At 42.0% G+C, this 19,865-nt stretch overlaps 1 protein-coding gene across 8 annotated transcripts in view; it reads right to left on the reverse strand.

The window, feature by feature from the left end:
• Window positions 1–10,074, reverse strand: part of stxbp5l (syntaxin binding protein 5-like) — a 123,593-nt gene extending 113,519 nt beyond the window's left edge. For 5 of the 8 annotated variants that reach the window (XM_034575064.1, XM_034575066.1, XM_034575063.1 and 2 more), the window contains exon 1: window positions 9,017–10,074. In XM_034575064.1, coding sequence (XP_034430955.1) covers window positions 9,017–9,184 — 168 coding nt within the window. In that variant the 5' untranslated portion in view covers window positions 9,185–10,074. The remainder of the gene's footprint in view (window positions 1–9,016) is intronic. The other 3 variants (XM_034575069.1, XM_034575067.1, XM_034575068.1) reach the window with 1 other exon arrangement.
• Window positions 10,075–19,865: the final 9,791 nt, after the last annotated feature.

The raw sequence follows: 19,865 nt of genomic DNA on the forward strand, positions 1-19,865 counted from the left end.
ATCAGACACACGGATATGACACAGAGTTAATACAGTTTGTCATAGTTCTCGTCACACAGTGGAAGCAGAAGCCATGAGACCAGTGAACAAGGCTTCAGCATCATGCAATATAGCAGAGGGCAACTTCATCAACATCAAGGCTCTTATTTTTTCAAAGGGTTTTGCTCTTACAGTAGAAAAGAAATGGAATTAATGGAGGTAAGTGAGGATATAGATCGATATCATGGTGTGAAAGCCCAGAGTCTGATGTCTTGTGGTAGAGCAAAGAGAAATATCTGACTCTCTGCATGAGCTAAATCCTCAATCTTTCAAGGTTTCCAACAACAATCACGCATGTGTCCCTGCAGATGAAATCATAAACCTAAAATCCACATCTTTATATTCTATAACTGTAAAGCAATCTCTTCTGTTTGTGTGTGGAGGAGGAGGTTGTGATTCTATGCCCATGTCGTGCCGTCTTGCAGCCACGGAGTCAGAGACCAGCCATGTGTGGATGTAGTGTGCATGTGGTTTAACCTTTTTAACCACAGCAGCAGGCATGTCAGTGAGCCTGTAATGGCATCAGCATCGTGCCTCCAGGCTTGAGGGAAAAAGGTAGGAGGAGCGGACAAAGTGTAGACACATCACGACGCTGTAATGTCATATCACTGCGCCCCCTCGTTTTCACTGGTTGGTTTTCAAAGTAAATGTTTGGTGCGTTTTGCCGGGAGAGGAAAGTACACATTCAATGTTGGTGCAGATCCGCATCAGGGGGCAGAACCAGGAATTCTTCATCCCTTTTTAAAATATTTAAATTAATTTATATATCTTGATCAAAAAATCTGGCACGTGAAGAGGACTGATATCTGTGAGTAGGTGCGAGTTGGTGCAGCATAATTAAATTAAAGGGGACAATTGCCCTTGGTGGAAGTTTTCTTTTTACTGGGTGTCATTCTAGTTGTCTAATGGTTTGAATAGAAACAGTTAACTTGAAACTGGTCATCCATAGTATTTAGATTTAGGTGGTCAGCATGCACACTGCATGTCAAGGTACAATGGGTAAGATGCTGAAACTGAATCCACTCAAGAGTTAAAGTTATTTGTCAGTTAAGTAAAACTCTATCACAAAGTGAAGAAAATGTATGATTGAATTAATAATGCATTATCACCTCCGCCAAGGAGGTTAGGGGACTGATATGTGAGGTTGTGAGATGTGGTTCAGATCCGAATAATCTGAATATAGTGAATTTAAAATGTAATTTCTTGTTAGCAGTATTCACTCTGAGTGCCATGCAAGTACAAAGTTTAGTCTCACAATATATACACCTGTACTCTTGATGTTAAGTGTCCAAAACAATTGGAGAAATGTTTAAAATGATACAAATGATGATTCCTGTTAAACTTACTATCTCATGTTGCACAAGGCAGAGTGTTTTTATGACATGAATCACATTTAAAGGCTGAACATAGCAGCTGTCGGTCGTCGGTCCTGCCTCCACATACAAAGATAACTTTTGAATTTAGATTATTAAACTTAAATGTTGAAGGAAGACATTTATATAAGGCCAAGGCACAGGAAATAAATTGCCTCTTCAATATGCTGTCTCCTACTTATTGAATGCTCTGCTGCGAGGCTTCTTCTGAGTCCTTTTTAACTGAATTATGAAAAGAAAAAATGTCATGGAGGAACCTTGAATCCTATAACATGCTGCACTTCTGTTATAAAATAAAGTAGATAAATACATTTAAAAAACCTCAACTCCAGCTTCTACAGCCACCCTTTAGATACTTTAAGAGCCACATCAAGCCGATGAGGTTTGTCAAGTGCCTGAGAGAAGCTCTTAAGAGCAGATGGATCCAATAACCACTCAGAGGTAGGGAAGAAACCCCAATGTTGGTTTAAAGCTTTGCAGCACTGCAGCTCCAAGTGGATTGTTTTCCATAATCAGGTTTCAACTCACCGCTCTGAGTTGTGCACTAAAAACACTGTGTTTGGATCGTTTTTGCTCAAATTTTGTCGGTGAACAGAGGGGGAAACATTTACCGAAATATGCAAAACTGAAATGAACATTTCTCTACAAGAAGCCTCATGAAGGACAGATGGTAGAACAGCTGATGGTAGGAGTTACGTTTGTTCAGAACTGCAGAACATCTAGGGCAAGTATGCATTTCCTTTTTATGAACACTCCCAAAAAATGATTGTGTGTCAGTGGATTTGATTGATTGGTTGATTAAAAATGTAATTGTTTTTTATTTTTCATATATTAACAGCTGTAGTTACAACTCAAACCTTGTTACCTCCACCAACTTGTTTTAATGTTTATTTGAAGAAGCTTTTAAAAAATACTACGGGACACATTACCACAAAACATGGTCGAATGATGAGTTGTGGGTCAGAGAAAAACACTTAACACTTAACACTGCTATAGGGTGTTTTTCAACTGATATTTACTGAGTGTTTGCAATCCGGTGCAGATCTACATAAAATCCAGATCTATTAAAATGTTATTGTAGTGCCATAAGGGGACTTGTTGGGCCTCGGTGGAGGTTTGAGCTCTCTGAATGCCATTCTAATGAAGAAGATACAATTTAATTAAACCCAAATTTAGTTCTCAACAGGAGCTTCATATCACACGAAACAATACGTTTCTGTAGTGGTTGATCGCATACTGAAAAAATGAAGACTGACTTCCTCAGAGAGTCGGAGCGATGGAAAACTGAGTGAAATGAAGGGCTGTTTGAAAAGCTCTCTCGAGTGTATTTGCACAGCATGAGGAGAGGCAGCGCAGTCTGCCGTCACCTACAGACCGAATGGACAAAGCTTTATGAAAGCCCACACAAAATCAAACAGAAGCTATTTCTATTGGCTCGCTCTGTCTCTCTCTCTCACACACACACACTCACAAATACAACACTGTAGTTGATAATTTGATACACACAGGATGGTTGCTGCACACTGAGCGCACAGTATACAGCTCACTGAACGTCTTTCCTCCTTTTCCCCCGTGACATCAACTCCTCCTTAATTGATCCCACACTGTGGCTTCTGACAGGCAGCCGACACATGGTAATGTGAGACTAGCTGGAAGTCGACCCACTGAGTCATCACACCCATGGAGAGCTCATGGGCTCGCTGCGGAGGGGGTGAGCTGATCGCTACGAGCCCACGTATCATGCTGTCGGAGGAAAGAGATGAGCCCGGGGTTCGGGGGGGGGGGGGGGGGGGGGGGGGGCACTTGACCTCTGAACTGCATCTATGAGTTTAATACAAAATGTTTGCACCCTAAATGGACTACAATATTGAAACTCTTACTGTTCATCTAACTATGGCTCAAAGCAGCTTTTCTTCATTAGTCTGAAACTAATCCGATCCTCCAAATGGACATAGAAACTACGCTTATTAAGAGGAAATCTAATTTGAAACGTGATTGTGCTGGTGTTGTGGGTAATCATGCTCCCTCTTCTGAGATTAATCACTTATTAGAAGGAGGAGAAATGTGAACGGGGACGAGATGTCTCACTTGTCCACCTTTTAACAAGCTCCGGATGCAAAGATATTAAAAAACACTTAAAAAACTCATGAATCACGTGACTTTGCTGCAATGATCAGGGACCAATACAAGTATTCCTCTCTCTCCTCTTACACTCATGTTTATATGAACTGATTGTTCTCTCTTAAAACATCAAAGATGCATGAAAATAATATTGCGTAGAGATGTCTGTAACTTATTGGCATTAAAACAGTCCATATGGTGCTCACACGTTTTTGCAAGGTTAGGTGGCCATGCAGCTGTGTTGATTCTTTCTTTCTTGCCCAGGTTGTTTCTGAGTTGCTGCGACATGTTTACTCATGTGTGATCACAAATATCGAGTCGCAGATTATACTCCTGAACACTGACGGATCCTGGAGGGCTTCGACTACATCTGCATCCATTTAAGTCATGTGCTCATCTGTCGGAATCACTTTGTATTTTCTACATCAGCTTACAAACGTCTGCGACCAAACTATATTCATAAATTCTGGGTAATGGAGTTGGAGCCATGCTCGTCACAGCGGCCACATAGAAACCATCACTTTCCATTAATTATAATTCTACAGCTAGACGCAGGGTGATGGGGTTAAAAAAAAGGAAGCGGCACATGCAATATGGATGAAGTCACTTGAGCTTTAGAATTTGCACAACACAAATTACAGTCATTTTGACAGACAGCAGCAGTGATTAGCATTAAACACGAGGCTGTCAGGGATTTTCAACTTAAAAAATGGGCTAGAAAGCCTCTATTTCCAGATATATAGGATCTTTTATACTTCAATACTTTAGTCCTGCTCTACTTCCTCTGTGAAGCTCATTATTTTTTACCTTTAATGCCTGATTTTTTTATTGAAGAAGAAGAGGTCATGTTTTCCCCCGTCGGTTTTTGTGTGTGTGTTTAGAAGATTACACAAACAACTGATCGGATTCCCACGAAACTTTGTAGCATGTGGTGTGTGTCACGGAGGAACAGATTAAATTTTGGTGCAAATCCAGGATTTTTTGGGTAGTTTTGCAACGTTTTTGTTGATTCCCGAGGGAATAATTCATGGAACTTGATGATAAAAAATATATAAATAAAAATCAGGCACATTTAGGGAACTGATATTTATGAGTGTGTGAAGTTTGGTGCAGCCTGAGTGAATTTAAGGACACCACCTTGGCGAAGGTGTGCAGTGCCCTTCACGGTTTATGATCTTGTTTACTTGCAATAACAATAATCCTTTTTGGCCACATGGGGCAGAGCAAACTTAATATTGACACGTTATCAAGTTTGTGATCGAGATGATAAACTTGCTGGCAAACAGTTGCCTATTTACACATCCAGCAGCAATATTAGCATTAATCGGTAGCCATACCAATTCCTCCAGTAATTCACCGGTTATACTGTAAAGTTGAGTGCTGGTTGGTGACGGTGAAAATGTCATCCAAACATGAAAATCAAAGCTAAAAACGATGCCAAGTAGCTGCAGAGGCAAGTCATAATAATCTCTGTTACCACAACGAGCAACCACCACTTACAAAGAGTCAAAGAGTCAAACATTTAAAATATTACAGCCATTTTAAACCTCAGAGTATATATTTTGAAGTTTCAAAGTCAAACTGGGTGATAGTGTTGCTGATAATCAGCTCTTCAGTAAACATTGTCCATCAATTTTCTCCATTTTCCAAAGACTTGCTAACATGTCCTTACCACAGTAAAACCAGATGAACAAAAAGAACAGGAAAGTCTGATTGAACAGAGAAAAACACAGAACAAAGAGAAGGCCCACATGTAATATTTTGTCTCTTCCCTGTTTGACTGAGGCTTGGATTCAACCAGCTACTGACTGAGGACGGTGTTTAGAAAGGCAATCATGCTACAAACTTTGTGTTCTGCCATTTTCCAGAAGTGCTCCACTCGTTGGACATGTGGAAATTGAACAGGACGACCAAGACAAGCGACGTGTTTCTGGATTCACACTGTGCTGATGATAGCTGTCAGTAGCAATTTAGAGGAGGCATGAAAGGATGCACCTGGCTGGCTAGGACTCGGTTTACACAACTCCTTGTTCTTCTCGTCTCTATGAATCTGGCTGTAACGTTTTGGGCTCTTTGTCCCAAATAATCGTGCAGCAGGTAGGATTAGTTTGGGGCCGACCAGACACCAAAATCTGAACATCTACAGGAACCATCTATTTGATTGGGGCAGATACAGAATACACATATGCTATTTTTAATGACCTTCTTCCACAGAAATCAAAATCCCCCAAAAATACTCTAAAAGGGAAAAAAACGGCTAAAGATGGTGAACAAAACCGAAACACCAGTAGCACAAACCCAGAAACATGACCAGTCATCCTGGCCAAGACTACGGCAAACACAGAGACTAAATATACAAGGGAGGCAGAGATCATTGAAGACATCAGGTGAAACACATTAGGAAGAGGTGCAGATGATCACAGGGGCGGGAAACAGGATAAAGACAGGAAATAAAGCAAGAGAGAAACACAAGGAAAAATGTTTCAAAGTAAAACAAGAAACCAAAAGGGCAAACAAACACAAATCCCTAAAATCTGAAAGCCTAAACACAGATAATGTGTTCATAACATACAAACATCCAAACACAAAAAGGTAAAATCAGAGCAGAAAAAGAAGATGGAGTCATGAGCGCAGGTCTGTTGCTTTTTGCAGAAGAAGTTGTCTGAGAGAAATATGTTTTGAAGAATGAAAATCACCAGTTAAAGTTGCACTAGTGGATCTGCTGCTGCTCTGTAGTCTCTTTATGTATTCATGTATTTGAACTTTTACACACAGAAAGTACATGATGAAAAACAATAAAGTTTGTAAAAGTAACAATAACTTATTCACTTAAAATCCACTGGTCGACCCGTGGGACCAATATTTTTGCAGAGATTCAGACAAGCTCCTGTCAGCTTTGTGCATTTCGAAAACTAATGGAGATGGCATCCTCCCATTCTTCCTCTCTCTGGGTTTGGCTTGTTGTACTGTGGTTTTAGCCAAAGGCAAAGTGCTGTTTCTATTCTGTTTTCCTTTTTTTTAGGGTTTGATCACCTATTCATGTTTTTGAGTTTTGTCTTGGGGCTGTTTCTAGTCTAAAGTGAAAGCTGTAAACAGATTTGAAGTAAAGTGAACATTTTATGATGCATTATGGTAAATAAGTAGAATTTGCTTGTTGATAGCGTAAGGAAACAGGCTGTTTGTAGTGTATAAGCCTGAACTATTGTAAGTGCTTTCAGAAAAGGCATGTCAGTGAATATAAAGCTTGTACCTTCATTCTGTCTTCCTCCCAACTTTACTTGAATTGTATCACTGATGCAACATGTTCAGGACTACACTGACAGAGCTGCATGATGGAGTTGGGTATATGATTTGTAAACGCTTTGTTTTCACACAACTCAATATGTGTACAATAAAATAACAGCAATATAAGGGTTGGGGATAATTCTCTTCCCTCCTGCTGTAAACTTGAGATGAATTAATTCAATTTCTATCCAACAGATGCAACTTGATCTCTCGCCCTTTTTCTACTTCCTCAGTCTGAGAGAGATTTCATCATTTTCACTTTGCTATTGTGGTTAGGGCGTTTTGCTTTGAACTGTGAGCACAAAAAATCCTGTATAATCCAAACAAAATGAGCTGTTGTATCTTCCCACAGGACAGAAGTCGTGGCTAACTTCAAAAAGTTATCCCAGATGCCAAACACACAAATGTACATCTCCCATTGGACAGTGTGTCTAATTGAAAAAGTATTTGCGGCACTGAATGAAAATGGCAAATTCAGATGATTGTACTGTATTTGTCTCCGTCAAGTTTATTTGTGATAAAATAAAATGTGATCTCTTTGTGCTCTGAATGAAGTTAGAGGCTGTGCATTTGGTTTACTTTCAGGAAATACTCAGATTCATGCTCACCCAGACGTGTGGTGCAGCTTTACTGTCTCTTCCTCCCTCTCCCTCTGTGACTGTCTCTCACTTCCTTTCACACACACAAACACAGCCACACAAAGGCTGACATACAACCTGCACCTGCACAAACTCAAATAAAAAAAAAGAAACTGAGGAGACGTGGTGACGGTGGGATGTAGGGCACATTTGCACATTCATGGCTTTTTCTAAAACAACCGTGCTTTAAGCCACTCACTGAGGAGGAGTGGCTTCCTGCATGGGACCAGGCAATCATGCTGTTCTTTTTCCAGCACTTTCTCCTCCCTGCCCTGCCTGTCTGCTGAGGGAGCTCTGCAGCATCCTTTTCAGCTTGTGAATCAACCTCCTTCCTCCTCACTCCCCTCCTCCCCCAGCTCCTCCATACAGAAATATACACACACACACACACACACACACACACACACACACACACACACACACACACACACACACACACACACACTCCACCAGTATCACTCAGCCCAATAATGAATCAGCTCCAACAAACAACCCACTTTCTCTTTGGTTTCTTAATGAATTATTCACGGACGTATCCAAAATGTAACCCCCCGTTTCTTTAAGGGCGAGGAATAATCGCTGCAGTCAGCTCCAAAAATTGCATCCAGGAAAGGGCTGCAATGGGCAGCAGAGGCTGCTATAAATACTCCCACCACCCTGCACCCCCACCCTCCCCCCGTCTCTCTCTCTCTCTCTCTCTCTCTCTCTCCCTTCTTCTCAGTGAAAAAGCACATCAGCTAGGACAGTATACTGCAGGGTCCCTCCGCTGGCTCTTGCTGTGCACTTTTTTTTTTTTTTCATAATGCAAGGGAGGGACACCAGTTATGTCATCGCTCCTACACTATTTGTGTCGGCTTGCTGATGCAATGAGGAGGAGGAGGAGGCTGCTATTCATTGACTTCCTTTGGATTGTTTGTATCACATGTGTGTGAGGCTGCTGCAGCCCTGATGACGGGGCACATACACTGTAGCTATATACTGACTGCACATACTGGTGGAAGTGGACAGCCAAAAACTGCACATGCACACACACACACACAGACACACACACTCACACACATGCACACACACACACACACACAAGCACGGCCAGCTTCACCAGCTGTGCACACATGTCCATGGGGGAAAGAGCTTTATGTAGATGAACAACGGGTGACTAATGGAATAACTGCAGTTCTTTACAGTTAAGGCCCTAAAACAAACAAAAAAACTGAAACTAAGACTGACAGGAATAGAATATAATCCTGTGTTTAACTGTGTTTTCTGCTATTTGGAAAATGATTCGCTTTGATACCCAGTAGGAGGAGCGAAAATGAGGAGCTGTCCATGGTGCTGAACTTCCAATGTAAACAGAGAACAGCAGGCCACCAAATCTACCGCATCAGCAGCCGAACTCACTCCACATTCAACTTTTATGACCTCCTTCTCCTTCTCCAGAAGCACCTGCAGACACAATTCTATGCACAAGCTCTATACATGTGGAAAAAATCGATGTGGTAAAGTCAAAATAAAAGGTGTTGCATTCTGTCTATATCCTGAAACTGCTCTTTATGTACCCACCTTGCACAGCTGAAAGTTTTCCGACACTAGCGTCTCCTGCACGTCGATCTCCTTAGGTGTCGGCGCCGAGGTGGGAGTCCCCGCCGCGCTGCCGCACGATGGGGACCCGATAGTCCCCCCCGGAGAGGAGGTGGTCAAGCCGTCCAGCACCTTCCGAAACTTCTTCATTTTCTTTTATATAGCCTGTATGTCACGTTTTGGGTTGATCGGAGGGGGAATCAAGACCACTCTGCTTCTTCCTTTGTTTCCCACAGAGTTCCCTGTCTCCTCTCGGATGCAAACTGGATTAGGCAGCTGTGTAAAAAAAGCAAAAAGGAAAACGTCGCCTCCCGCAGCAGTAGCAGGGTAGAAGGACCACCCTCTATCTCTCTCTTAGGTGCGTTTCAAAAAGTCACACAGGCACCTCATCTTGCTCTCTGAAAAATGAATGCGTCTGATCCACTCTGATCTCCGGGATTACAGCCAATATTGCGGATGCAGGTCGCCTATCTCATCTCCGAGCACGCACTGACGGCTACTGAGACCGTTCAACTTCATCTTTCGTCTGCATCCTGGAGCAGCCTGACATCCAAACCTGGGCTCCGAGGAAAACCCCACACCGCAACACAACCGAGGGACCGAGCAGACTGAAGTGTACGGGTGAGAAACGAGAGAGAAAGAGAAAATAGTAAGAGAAAAAACAAACTTGGGAGCAGGTCAATCCACTCCCTCCCCTCCGAAAAAAGTACTTTCACTGCGCCGTCGTTGCCTGAAACAGGAAGAGCATGGGAGACGCATAGGCAATGCGGTCCACGGTCGGGCCGAGAAAACGCTGGGAGTCTTCGGGCACTGAGGAGGAGAGGAAAAGGGGGGATGAAAGGAAGAGACGCGGCTCGATGCGTTGACGGTGAGAGCTGGAGGTGAATCTACGGATCGAAGTGAGTCGGGTCTTCTTCTTCATGCACTGTCCAGATGTGTGGCCAGATCTGCCCCCTGTCCAGATGTGTGGCCTCCCTGCAGCCCAGAGCCACGAGCAGGAGACGGGAGCTGTCCGCGGTGCTGAAAAACCATCAACCAGCAAGCCCCGCCCCCCAACCACTACACCTCTCTCTCTCTCTCTCTCTCTCTCTCTCTCTCTCTCTCTCTCTCTCTCACTTTCTCTTTTTTTCCCCCGCCCACCCTCACCAAGGATTGGGTGAATGGTTTTAATGAAAGAAACAGAATGATGAAGGGGGGGGGGGGGGGACATAGGAAACTGCAATATAGGAGCAGCTTACCTTACTGTTCACCATTCAAGTGCTTTTTATTTTATTTTCAAAGGCACTTTACATCATGAGGCCAAGACCATACAATAATATTGAGAAACAAAAAAAGATCTTCTAAATCCATTCGCATCAAACAAAACTTAATATCTTTTGTTATAGAGCACTTCTCAACACATAATGAAAAGTGCTGCATAGAAAGAAAACAAATAAATGGAGGAAATATGGTAACATGGTTATAAAAATGATAATATTAATAAAAGAGATGAAAGACAAAAATTACCTGGCACCCCAAGTAAATTCAGGAAAAGGCCTTTTAAAAAAAGAACATTTTTAGCAAAGACAACATCTAAGTCAACCTTATTTCCTCACCATTATTTTCCTCATTCCAGAGCCTAGGGGCCCTGATGGCAAACGCTCTGTCCACATCTAATTTTCAGCCTTTAGATTCAGGAAGTGACAGCAGACCTTTGCCTGAAGATCACAAGGTGCAGAGAAGTAAATAAGGAATCAAAACATCAGAGATTAAGCCGGGGCCCGGCCATGAGGAGCCATACAAGTAATCAATATAATCTTTAAATCAATTCCAAAACAAACTGGGAGCCAATGTAAAAATGATAAAACGGGTGTGATGTGATGATATATCTTAGTTCTAGTTAAAAGCCAATCTCATACTGACTGCAGTTGCTTCAGGGTTTTCTGAGTAAGACCAGAAAAAAGGCTGTTGCAGGAATAAATGCGTGAGGTAATAAGAACATGCATGTAAAGAGATATCTGAGAGGAGAATCAAAAACAGAAAGTTGCATTGTGCTGATTTACACCTAACCTAAAGTGCTGTGTTGTGGGTTCTGTTAACTGGATCCATTTAGCTGTTAACTGCCTGCCAGTTTGTTAGAAAATCTCCATCAACAGGATTGACTGAGATAATGTCCATGCATCGATATAACAGTTAGTGAAAAAACAAGATGTAGATTGCAAAGAGAAATGTTATGTATCATCTCTCTTTACTGGATTTTTACTACTACACATTTTTACTGGATGTGTAGCTTTGTTCACAGGCCCTATTTCTATCGGTCTAAAACTCAACCTGAGCTACACAACACTCACAGCTTGTGTGGAGAAATACGATGGAAATGATTTACTTGCACCAAAGAAATTATAAACATAGACAATTGATCAAGTAGACGACTGAACAAATGAGAAAAGGAACACACGGTGTGAGGCTTTGCTGCCAGTTCTGTGTACATGTTCAATGACAAAGAGAATTCCTGTGTGGTTCTTAAAATGTCTTGTTATAATTGCTGGTTTCAGCCATGTCATACTTTGCAAGTAATTCTTCACAATACATCGGAGAAAACATGGTTTTAGTCCATTAACCGACAAGAAAATACACTTTACATGACCACAAACCATTTTGCAAAGCCTACCATAAGTGTTTGGATAGCTTTACCTTCCAGGCAGCCATTGGTTTCTCTTCATTTCAGAACAAACTACCAGTTTATTCATTTAATAATTGTCGAAGTAAAATTATTTTGAGGGGGGCTTCAGGTGCCAATAAAGGCCGTTTTGGCAGCCGAGAGGGTGAGCAACCAAAGAGCAATATTGCACAATGTTGTCAGAAAATAAAACACAAAAAAACAGACGGGCATATTGTGAATCTCGGCCTTTACTCACCCAGAAGACTCGGAAGTCAGAGGATCCCTGAAAGCACTAAGTAGAAGCTTATGAGAATAATGGAGTTTTCACTAAACTCTCTTGACTGTAAAAACAATGTCAGAATCCAACAGATGAAAAAAATATTCTGAGCATTAGAATATTCATCACAGGCTCTTCTGAGAAATGTTAACTATAATCACCTTATTTGAATGTTCAGTACCAGTGATATTGCATAAGCACTTACATCACCAGCCTGTGCCCCCCCGGTGAGACTTGATGTTAGGGAGTCAGAGCACGGCACACATGGTCGGTCTGTACTATTCTCTAATCTAGATATGTAAAACGGCTCGGGTATTCCTCTCATCATCGGTTAAGTTGTTCTGCCTTTCAAAAATTAGAATAAAACATTTTAAAAGGACTTTAACAGATCTGTACCTATGGTGAGAGACTTTTCATAGTATTTGAATTACAGTGCAAAGATCCCTTACAAGATTTCCTTTGCAGCACCTCAAGGGAACAACATGGGACCTGCATAGGTAATGCACAGCTGCAAAGCACTGTGCGGGGGGGGGGGCCTTTAAACTTTCTTTCAGAACACGGCAAATTGGATGAAACTCACATCTGAGGCTCGTCACGACTCCATCGAGACCAAGTCATGCAGTTTTTAAACAAAGTTAAACCAATGTGCTGAAAGACTCATACTGGGCAAGTACAGCAGAAGCAAAGAATAAATGTGAAACCAGAACAAATGAACTGTGTGCACACAGGGGGTTTAAAATGTGTTGAAGAGAAGTGCTCATGTCGTGAAGCAAGACTTTGATGATTTAATTTTATTAGTGGAATGAGTATCTTAATATGAAGTGTGTGTGTGTGAAGTGTAGAAGACTAATCTTTGTTTTAAATGCATTATCAAAGGCCTAACCATTGACTGTATAAAAAATATGGACAAAATGTCCCCACTTCCTCCTACTATCAGAAAATGAAGCCCAATATCCTGGATATAAACGTTGCCATCTTGAGCCTTTAGAGGCGGAGTCTGTGCATGTGATTAACTCTTAAACATACGTCAGTGTAATAAGAACTACTTACCTTTATGACCTATACTGAAGCCAGTCACCAGGTGGCAGTTCAAACACTTTGGCTTCACTTTGGTCATGCCATCCATCTTTATATAGTCAAACTAACAAAGGGAAGCAGAAAACACTCCTGGGGAAGATCAGTGTGATAATGGCATCGTCATTGTGAGAATGTTAGCATGGCGGTGGTAGACTTAATCTTGTTTATCTTTAGTTCGATACCTACCTTTGTTTAGCAATTAGCAAAGTTATCCTCGGAAAAAGCTCAGCTGAAAACTGTACAGAAAAAACTGCAGTAAACAGAGCTGCAATTCTGCATATTGATTGTGGATCTCACTGCTATGACAATTAATATAATGGTCATATTTATAACCTTTGCAGTAACATAAATGGAGAATCAGAAGCAACGTGTGTCCTTGCAATTCACTATGACCATTATCATTATTGCACAGGAGCTATAGAGAAATGAAATAAAGCTGGGAAAGAAACACACCGACCTTGGTCCGTGATGTGCAGACATTACGACGTCACTGTCCATTAGGTTTGTATCAGATGCGGTGTGTTCTGGTCAGATCCACGGTAGCCTGCAATTTTCTCAGCTGGAGGAAAGACAGGGGAAACGGCCGAAAGGATCGAGAAAGTGTCTCCCGTGTCTACACAAACACACCAGACCATTAGCTATGTTACTTGCTACTCGAAACACAAGGACTCGACCTCGGGGGGGGGATTTTCACACAGGATGTTCAACAGTGTTCCCTCAACGCCTTCGAAAGCAGCTCTATCATTACCAACATTTTAATGTTTTGTGCTGGAGACATTCAAAGACTTCGAGGTCGTGTTTCTCTTTATGTAAGGTCAGATTGATTTTTGCTGTTTTGACACCTGAGGTAATGAAGAATAGAGACAAATGCAGAGAGTGATTTTTGTATTGTGTTTTGTTCACAGACAATAATGCTGCATACAAACATGCACCCACAGAGAGCTTGTGTTTTATGTAACATATGTGGCTGTAGTCAAGAAAAATATAAGAATATTTGAAGACCACTTACCCAATAAGGCCGTTTGAAGGTCAGTTCAGAGTGGGTTCCTTATCTGTTAGTTCCCCAACAGAAGAACTGCTTGTCTGCCAGTAAAACTAATTCAAGAGCTTCCCTGGTATAGAACCAAGAGCTGCTTATGTCAGGGGCTGGGGGATGGATGATTATGACCAACTCAAACTTTGGCAACACCAATGCATCTAGTCTCAGCCTAATCCAAAGAAGAAGAAGAAGAAGACGCTATATGTTCAAATCGGGGAGAAAAACCCTTGGAAAGAGACAATGTATGTCAGTGTTGTTGTTGTGCTTGATACTAGCATCAGAGGTAAAGCTGAGAAATATATAGAGGTGCAGTGATGTAGTGATGCACTGGTTCTCCAGCCCATGGGAAGATTCACAAGTTGAACCTTCTCTGAATCGGCACAAGCACCAGCATGTCTGTGGTGTGTGGAAAGAGGGTAAATGGTAATTATAACTCACCACTGATTGAGAATAAACGGCAAAATTGCACAATGGCTCCACGCTTGACCTCTGTATCATGGGAATACTGACCTGGTGTTCAGTCAGCCTCGTCTCACAGATGATTTGCTGAGGATTATTAATTTTTTAAGGACAGATGTAATTAAAAACCCGTCCGAACTGAGCGCGGAATGAATTCAGTTCGTAATGAATTTATGCAAATGTTCATGTGTGTGCCTGCGCAGACACACACACACATGCATTAAAGCAACTTCATCAAAAGACGGGTTTCCATGTTCAGTGTACAAAGAAGCCAAACCAGCTTTTCAGCTTGGTAACGACTCACTCTCAATGATTTTAAGATAGTTAAATCTTTAAAACTTCTATAGGCCTATCACATAAACAAGTGTAATATAGAAGGTGTTTGATAATGAAGTTAAAGCATCTGAGGGGGATGCGTACCCTGGATACTGTTGCACGTTGCCTCATTGTAGAGCCTCTTTGCTCTCTGCCATCAGTCACAGTGAGAGAGTTAAAACATTCATAACATTTTTCCAATCCGCTGCAGGCCGGCATAATTTAGCATAAACTCGGTATATATCACTTTCACAGTGTCCGCTCACGGGACGAGCAGCTCGACTGGACACTGATCTGTACAGTCTGCTTTGTATACAAACACAAACACACACACACACACACACACATGTGAAAACACAACCCCGCTCCTGGCTACAGGGTGTGTGAGGTATAATAATATCCAGTTGGTTCATTGTGCACTGTAACTGAAAAGTGATGCGATGTTTTTGAACCTGGTTGGAGACGAACACATGAAAAGGCTAACCCTAACAGTCGGATACAATCCAGCTTTAAATGGTTTAATCACTTTCATGCACCCTATGGACCCCCCCCCCCCCCCCCCCCCCCACTGAGCTGATTAACACTGACTCAGACCACCCACCAATCTGTAAGTCACTTTGGACCACTTAATACCTGCGGTGATTTGATACGAGTGCACAGAAGCAGAGTTTAGAAGCTACAAAAAAAGTTGTTTTTAATCAATTTCTAATTAATAATTCATTCCTGTCTGTTGGACCACTGGTAATTGAGTCAAGGTGGAGGAAGTGAAGGCCTGAGAGGCGGGGCCGATCCTACAGGGGCTGGTCATTTCCATATAAATGAGCCGATAAAAGCATGACCCCGATTTTCAAGATTCATTATTGACCAAAAGACGAAGACAACTAATGACTTCTTTCCTTTTTCTCTTAGGGTCAAGATTTATTCATTAGTTCAAAACTGATGAAACCATGTCTGGTATTAAAAACTTTAAGACTTTAAAGACACTTTAACACTATTGAGGAAATGGTCACATGTATTTTAAAATGAATGTATTAAATATTCAATGATCTGATATTGTGCTGGGAAATAAATGTGTTTCACTGGTACTGTGTTGTAGTGTGTTACTGGTATTGACTGGCATTGACTTGATAGAAAGCACATGTGCATTGTTTATGAAGACAACAAACCCTTTTCCTCTGGTGGGGAGGGAACTGGAGCTGGTGTGGGAGGTAGAGTTGTACCAATATAGCTGGGCTTTACTCTACATGGGTTCAGGAAACAAACTCCTGGAGAGGGTCTGTCTCTGGACCGAGTGACAGACAACAAGCAGGTGTGGGAATACTAACAGATCCCTTCCTGAGCCTCAATTTGTTGGAGCTCTCCCTGGAGAATAAAGGGGGGGGGGGTCACCTCTATGAGACTCTGAGTTGCTGAGGGGAAGGCTCTGGCTCTGCCTCCTGTGCTCGTCACGGATTAGCTTTAACAAACATATTTGAGCATATCTGCTTGGTGCTAGAACATAAAAGGCCACAGTGATCACCTTGGTGGTTCTTTCATAGAGGGACAGAGCTGTCACCTGATCACCATCTGGTAGAGCACTCTAAGACACTTCTTCAACTTCCACCCGTTCCTCAATGCATCCCGTGGGAGTTTGGTGATAAAGGTTCAGAGCCATCTTCTGTTACAGAGGCAAGGGAGGGGCTGTGGTCAGAACATTATTGTTGCCTTCCCCCTTGAAGATTGCAACTGAATGTGAAGTGGGCCAGGATGAGTCGCAAGTCCAGGGTTGAGGTTCAATAAGGGTAGATCTCAACCTTTGGGTTGGAGGAGAGTTGCTGCACCAAGTGTATAATAAGTATATCGGGGTCTTTTTGACTAATGAGGCTGGGATGAACAGGGAGATTGACTGGCAGATTTCTGCCACAGCAGCAGGGATGTGAAAGTTGCACCGGATCAACATGGCGAGAGGGAGCTGAGCCGAAGATCTGTGTTCCAACCCTCATCTATTGGGAATGAGCTTTGGGAAGTGACAAAACAGATACATGATGTAGCTGTAAATAGTTTCCTCTGCAGGGTGTCTGTGCTCGGCCTCAGGGTGAGGAGCCCGGACATCTGGAAGGATTCAGAGTGCAGCTGCAGTGGTCAGTGTATAAAATGATCAAATAAAATTCATTTCATGGATGAGAGCTGAAATTCTGAGACCCTGGTTTCCAACATATCCCATCCACTACCTTTTCTGTGGTGGAAAACAAAGTCCTCTTAAAAGGATTGGAATTTAAAAAACTGAGTTAAAATATTACAGAAACGTATTCAGAAGACATGATGTTGAAATAGAGGATCGTTATTTTGAACTGTTCACTGTAAATTATTAGTTTGTTAAAAGAAATAATACAATTGTGGTTGACTTTTATTATTTGGAAAGTGTTTTTTGCTGATGGATTCTCTTGACATAAAATAATTTGAAAGTCTTTTGTGATTTGATTATACTCCACGCTGGGATGTCACAATAACTCATTGACGTATTGATACTTGGGCTTATACGTACTTTCGTTATAAATACAGAGTCATAAAACAGAGTCAGATATGCTATTAGTTGAAAATGTCATCCATTCTCTCACATTTAACAGAAATAAAAAGCCAGACAGCATAAGAGTGAGGACAAAGAGGGACACGATCCATCGATCTGTCCAGCTTCTCTTTCTTCGTCTGCTGTGGAACATCCCCGCTGTGCTCATCTAATCCTGCTGGGCGGCACTATCTGCACAATACGATGTGAAAACCGACATTAATGCCTTTTCATGGTAATGTTTTCCTTTTAGGCACTTTCTGGGCTTTACGAACTTTCTGACAGAAAACCAGATATCACCCAAAATACAATATCCTGCTTTGACTTTTCAGAGAAGTCGAAAACAGACTAAATCCACTCAAAGGGAGTTTTTTTCCCCACTGGCTGACAATGATGTCAAAGAGAAAAAGCACCAAAAGCAATGGATTTTTTTTTCTTTTGCAGATGTAATGGAAATGTTGTACTTGGTGTATGTGATGCAACATGAAGATTGACCAGTTGTTTATCTAAAAGGGAAACTGTAGGTTTACGACTCCAGGGTCTTCCACACTGATAAGCAGGACGGTAATAAAATACTTGACCATACCCATGGGAGGGGCCCTGTGGGTTATAGGAACACAGAGCTCCCCTTCTGTCCTTTGTTAATTCGTGCATGTCATTCAGGTGATTGTACTGTGAGTCCATCTGCAGATGCTGATACTGAATTGATTGACTGGTTAGATTGGTTAGTGAATGAATGGGTGATTTCGGACACAGCCAAGGAAATTGGCTTCAAATGAAAACAGGAAATAAAGAGATTCTGAGTCTTTTTTTTTTTAAGTTGCAAACACAAAGTTCAACAAGTGAATCACGACATCCTCCTCTCATCATTTGCTTCGAAAAAAAATGAACCCAGTAAATCACATTTTGGGTTAAAGATTGGATTTCTACAGCTGTGACCTTGACTGTATCACCACAAACAGCTCACGACCTGTAGGAGCCAGTAGGGGATGGAGTGAGGAGGCAGTAGCCAGCTGTGACCTTGATCCAGTGTGAGCATCCCAGCAGATTACCTCGTCAGCTCCTCACAAATCATCCATCTTCAATCTGATCTCTCCTGACACGGAGTCGAGCAGGGGGGAAGAAAAGAAGGAGATGGCCCAGCTAAAAATGGGAAATCGTCTGGGACTGGAAGTCTGACTTTTCAACTTCCAGTATTGTATTTGTTCCTATACGTTCGGGGGTTAGCAAATGTGTGCCAGCAGCATGTGTGATACATCATGTGAGATAATGAATATGAAATGTCTGAAAATGTTCAACTATAGTATGGATATGAAAGCATTCAGCACAGGCTTATTACAGGTCAAGCACAGATTCCTTCCCCTTAAAAGTCTCATTGAAAATATCACCTGATACTACGAAGGCAAGTTGAATGGTTCTACACAGTGGACACCATTTCCTTCATTATATCAATGCCCCCTTCAATGTGTTAACTTATGTGGGTAAGTACACGCAGGTATCCAACACGAGGCCGGTGCTTATTACTGATCCTCAAGGAGAAAAACCTATTTCAAACTTACAAAGACATTTATAGCCATGCTGACACCAAGAAAAACTCAACCTTAAAACTTAACCTTTCTCAGTAATTGAGTCACATATAAAATTTTCCACAACACTAATTGCAAAAAGGTAATTTCTAACTTTCAGCATAAGGCTGTGGTAGTAAGAATCCTGCACGGGTCTATTTTAGTAAATCCACACCTGCTTGTACCCTCAAAGCTCTGTACCGGACCCTTACCCAAAACTATCTCCAACTCAAATCTGGATCCCCCCGCAACCCTTAACATATGACCCGTGACCCGACCCGCTACTCATAAGTAAACACACAGGCAACACACACAGTCACTCAAAAAAAAAACTTTAGTTCCCAACAACTGGCCGTCGGTGTTTATTACATTTTCACCCATGGTCATACCAATGAATTTATACCAATATGTTTTTAACCCATACTTTGTGGGTCCTCGTGGGAACCCAACCCTGTTCAGGACTCCAGTGGCAGATGCTCATTTATCTTTCGTCCACGTGACACATCTTTACCTTTCAGAAAAAACAATGATAGAATCGTATGGATTTACACAAGTCAATAACTGAATGACTTGTGTTGACCTCCACTGATCAATGGGGACAGAACAGAACATCAGACTCTGTGGCCACAATGACTTAACACATGAGTTACATTTTACAGTGTGGGACGAGAAACCTAATTATTCTAAGAAAGCTTTTCACCACTGAGCACTAACATGCCTGAGTCTGAGGTCTCTGGCCCTGCTGGATGACAATGGGGCTCGTCAATAGCTGTCAATGTCCTCAGCAGCAGGAAGCTAAAGCTGTGTCACCGGGATCTGCAGCAGCAGCAGCCATATGGACGCCTGTTGGAGCAGAATCTGTCTTCAGTCTGATCAGTGCTTGATGACAGCCGGCACCAGCACAACCGAGAGG

Source organism: Hippoglossus hippoglossus, chromosome 21 (genome assembly GCF_009819705.1).
Source record: "Hippoglossus hippoglossus isolate fHipHip1 chromosome 21, fHipHip1.pri, whole genome shotgun sequence".
In the NCBI taxonomy this organism is placed as follows: Eukaryota; Metazoa; Chordata; class Actinopteri; order Pleuronectiformes; family Pleuronectidae; genus Hippoglossus; species Hippoglossus hippoglossus.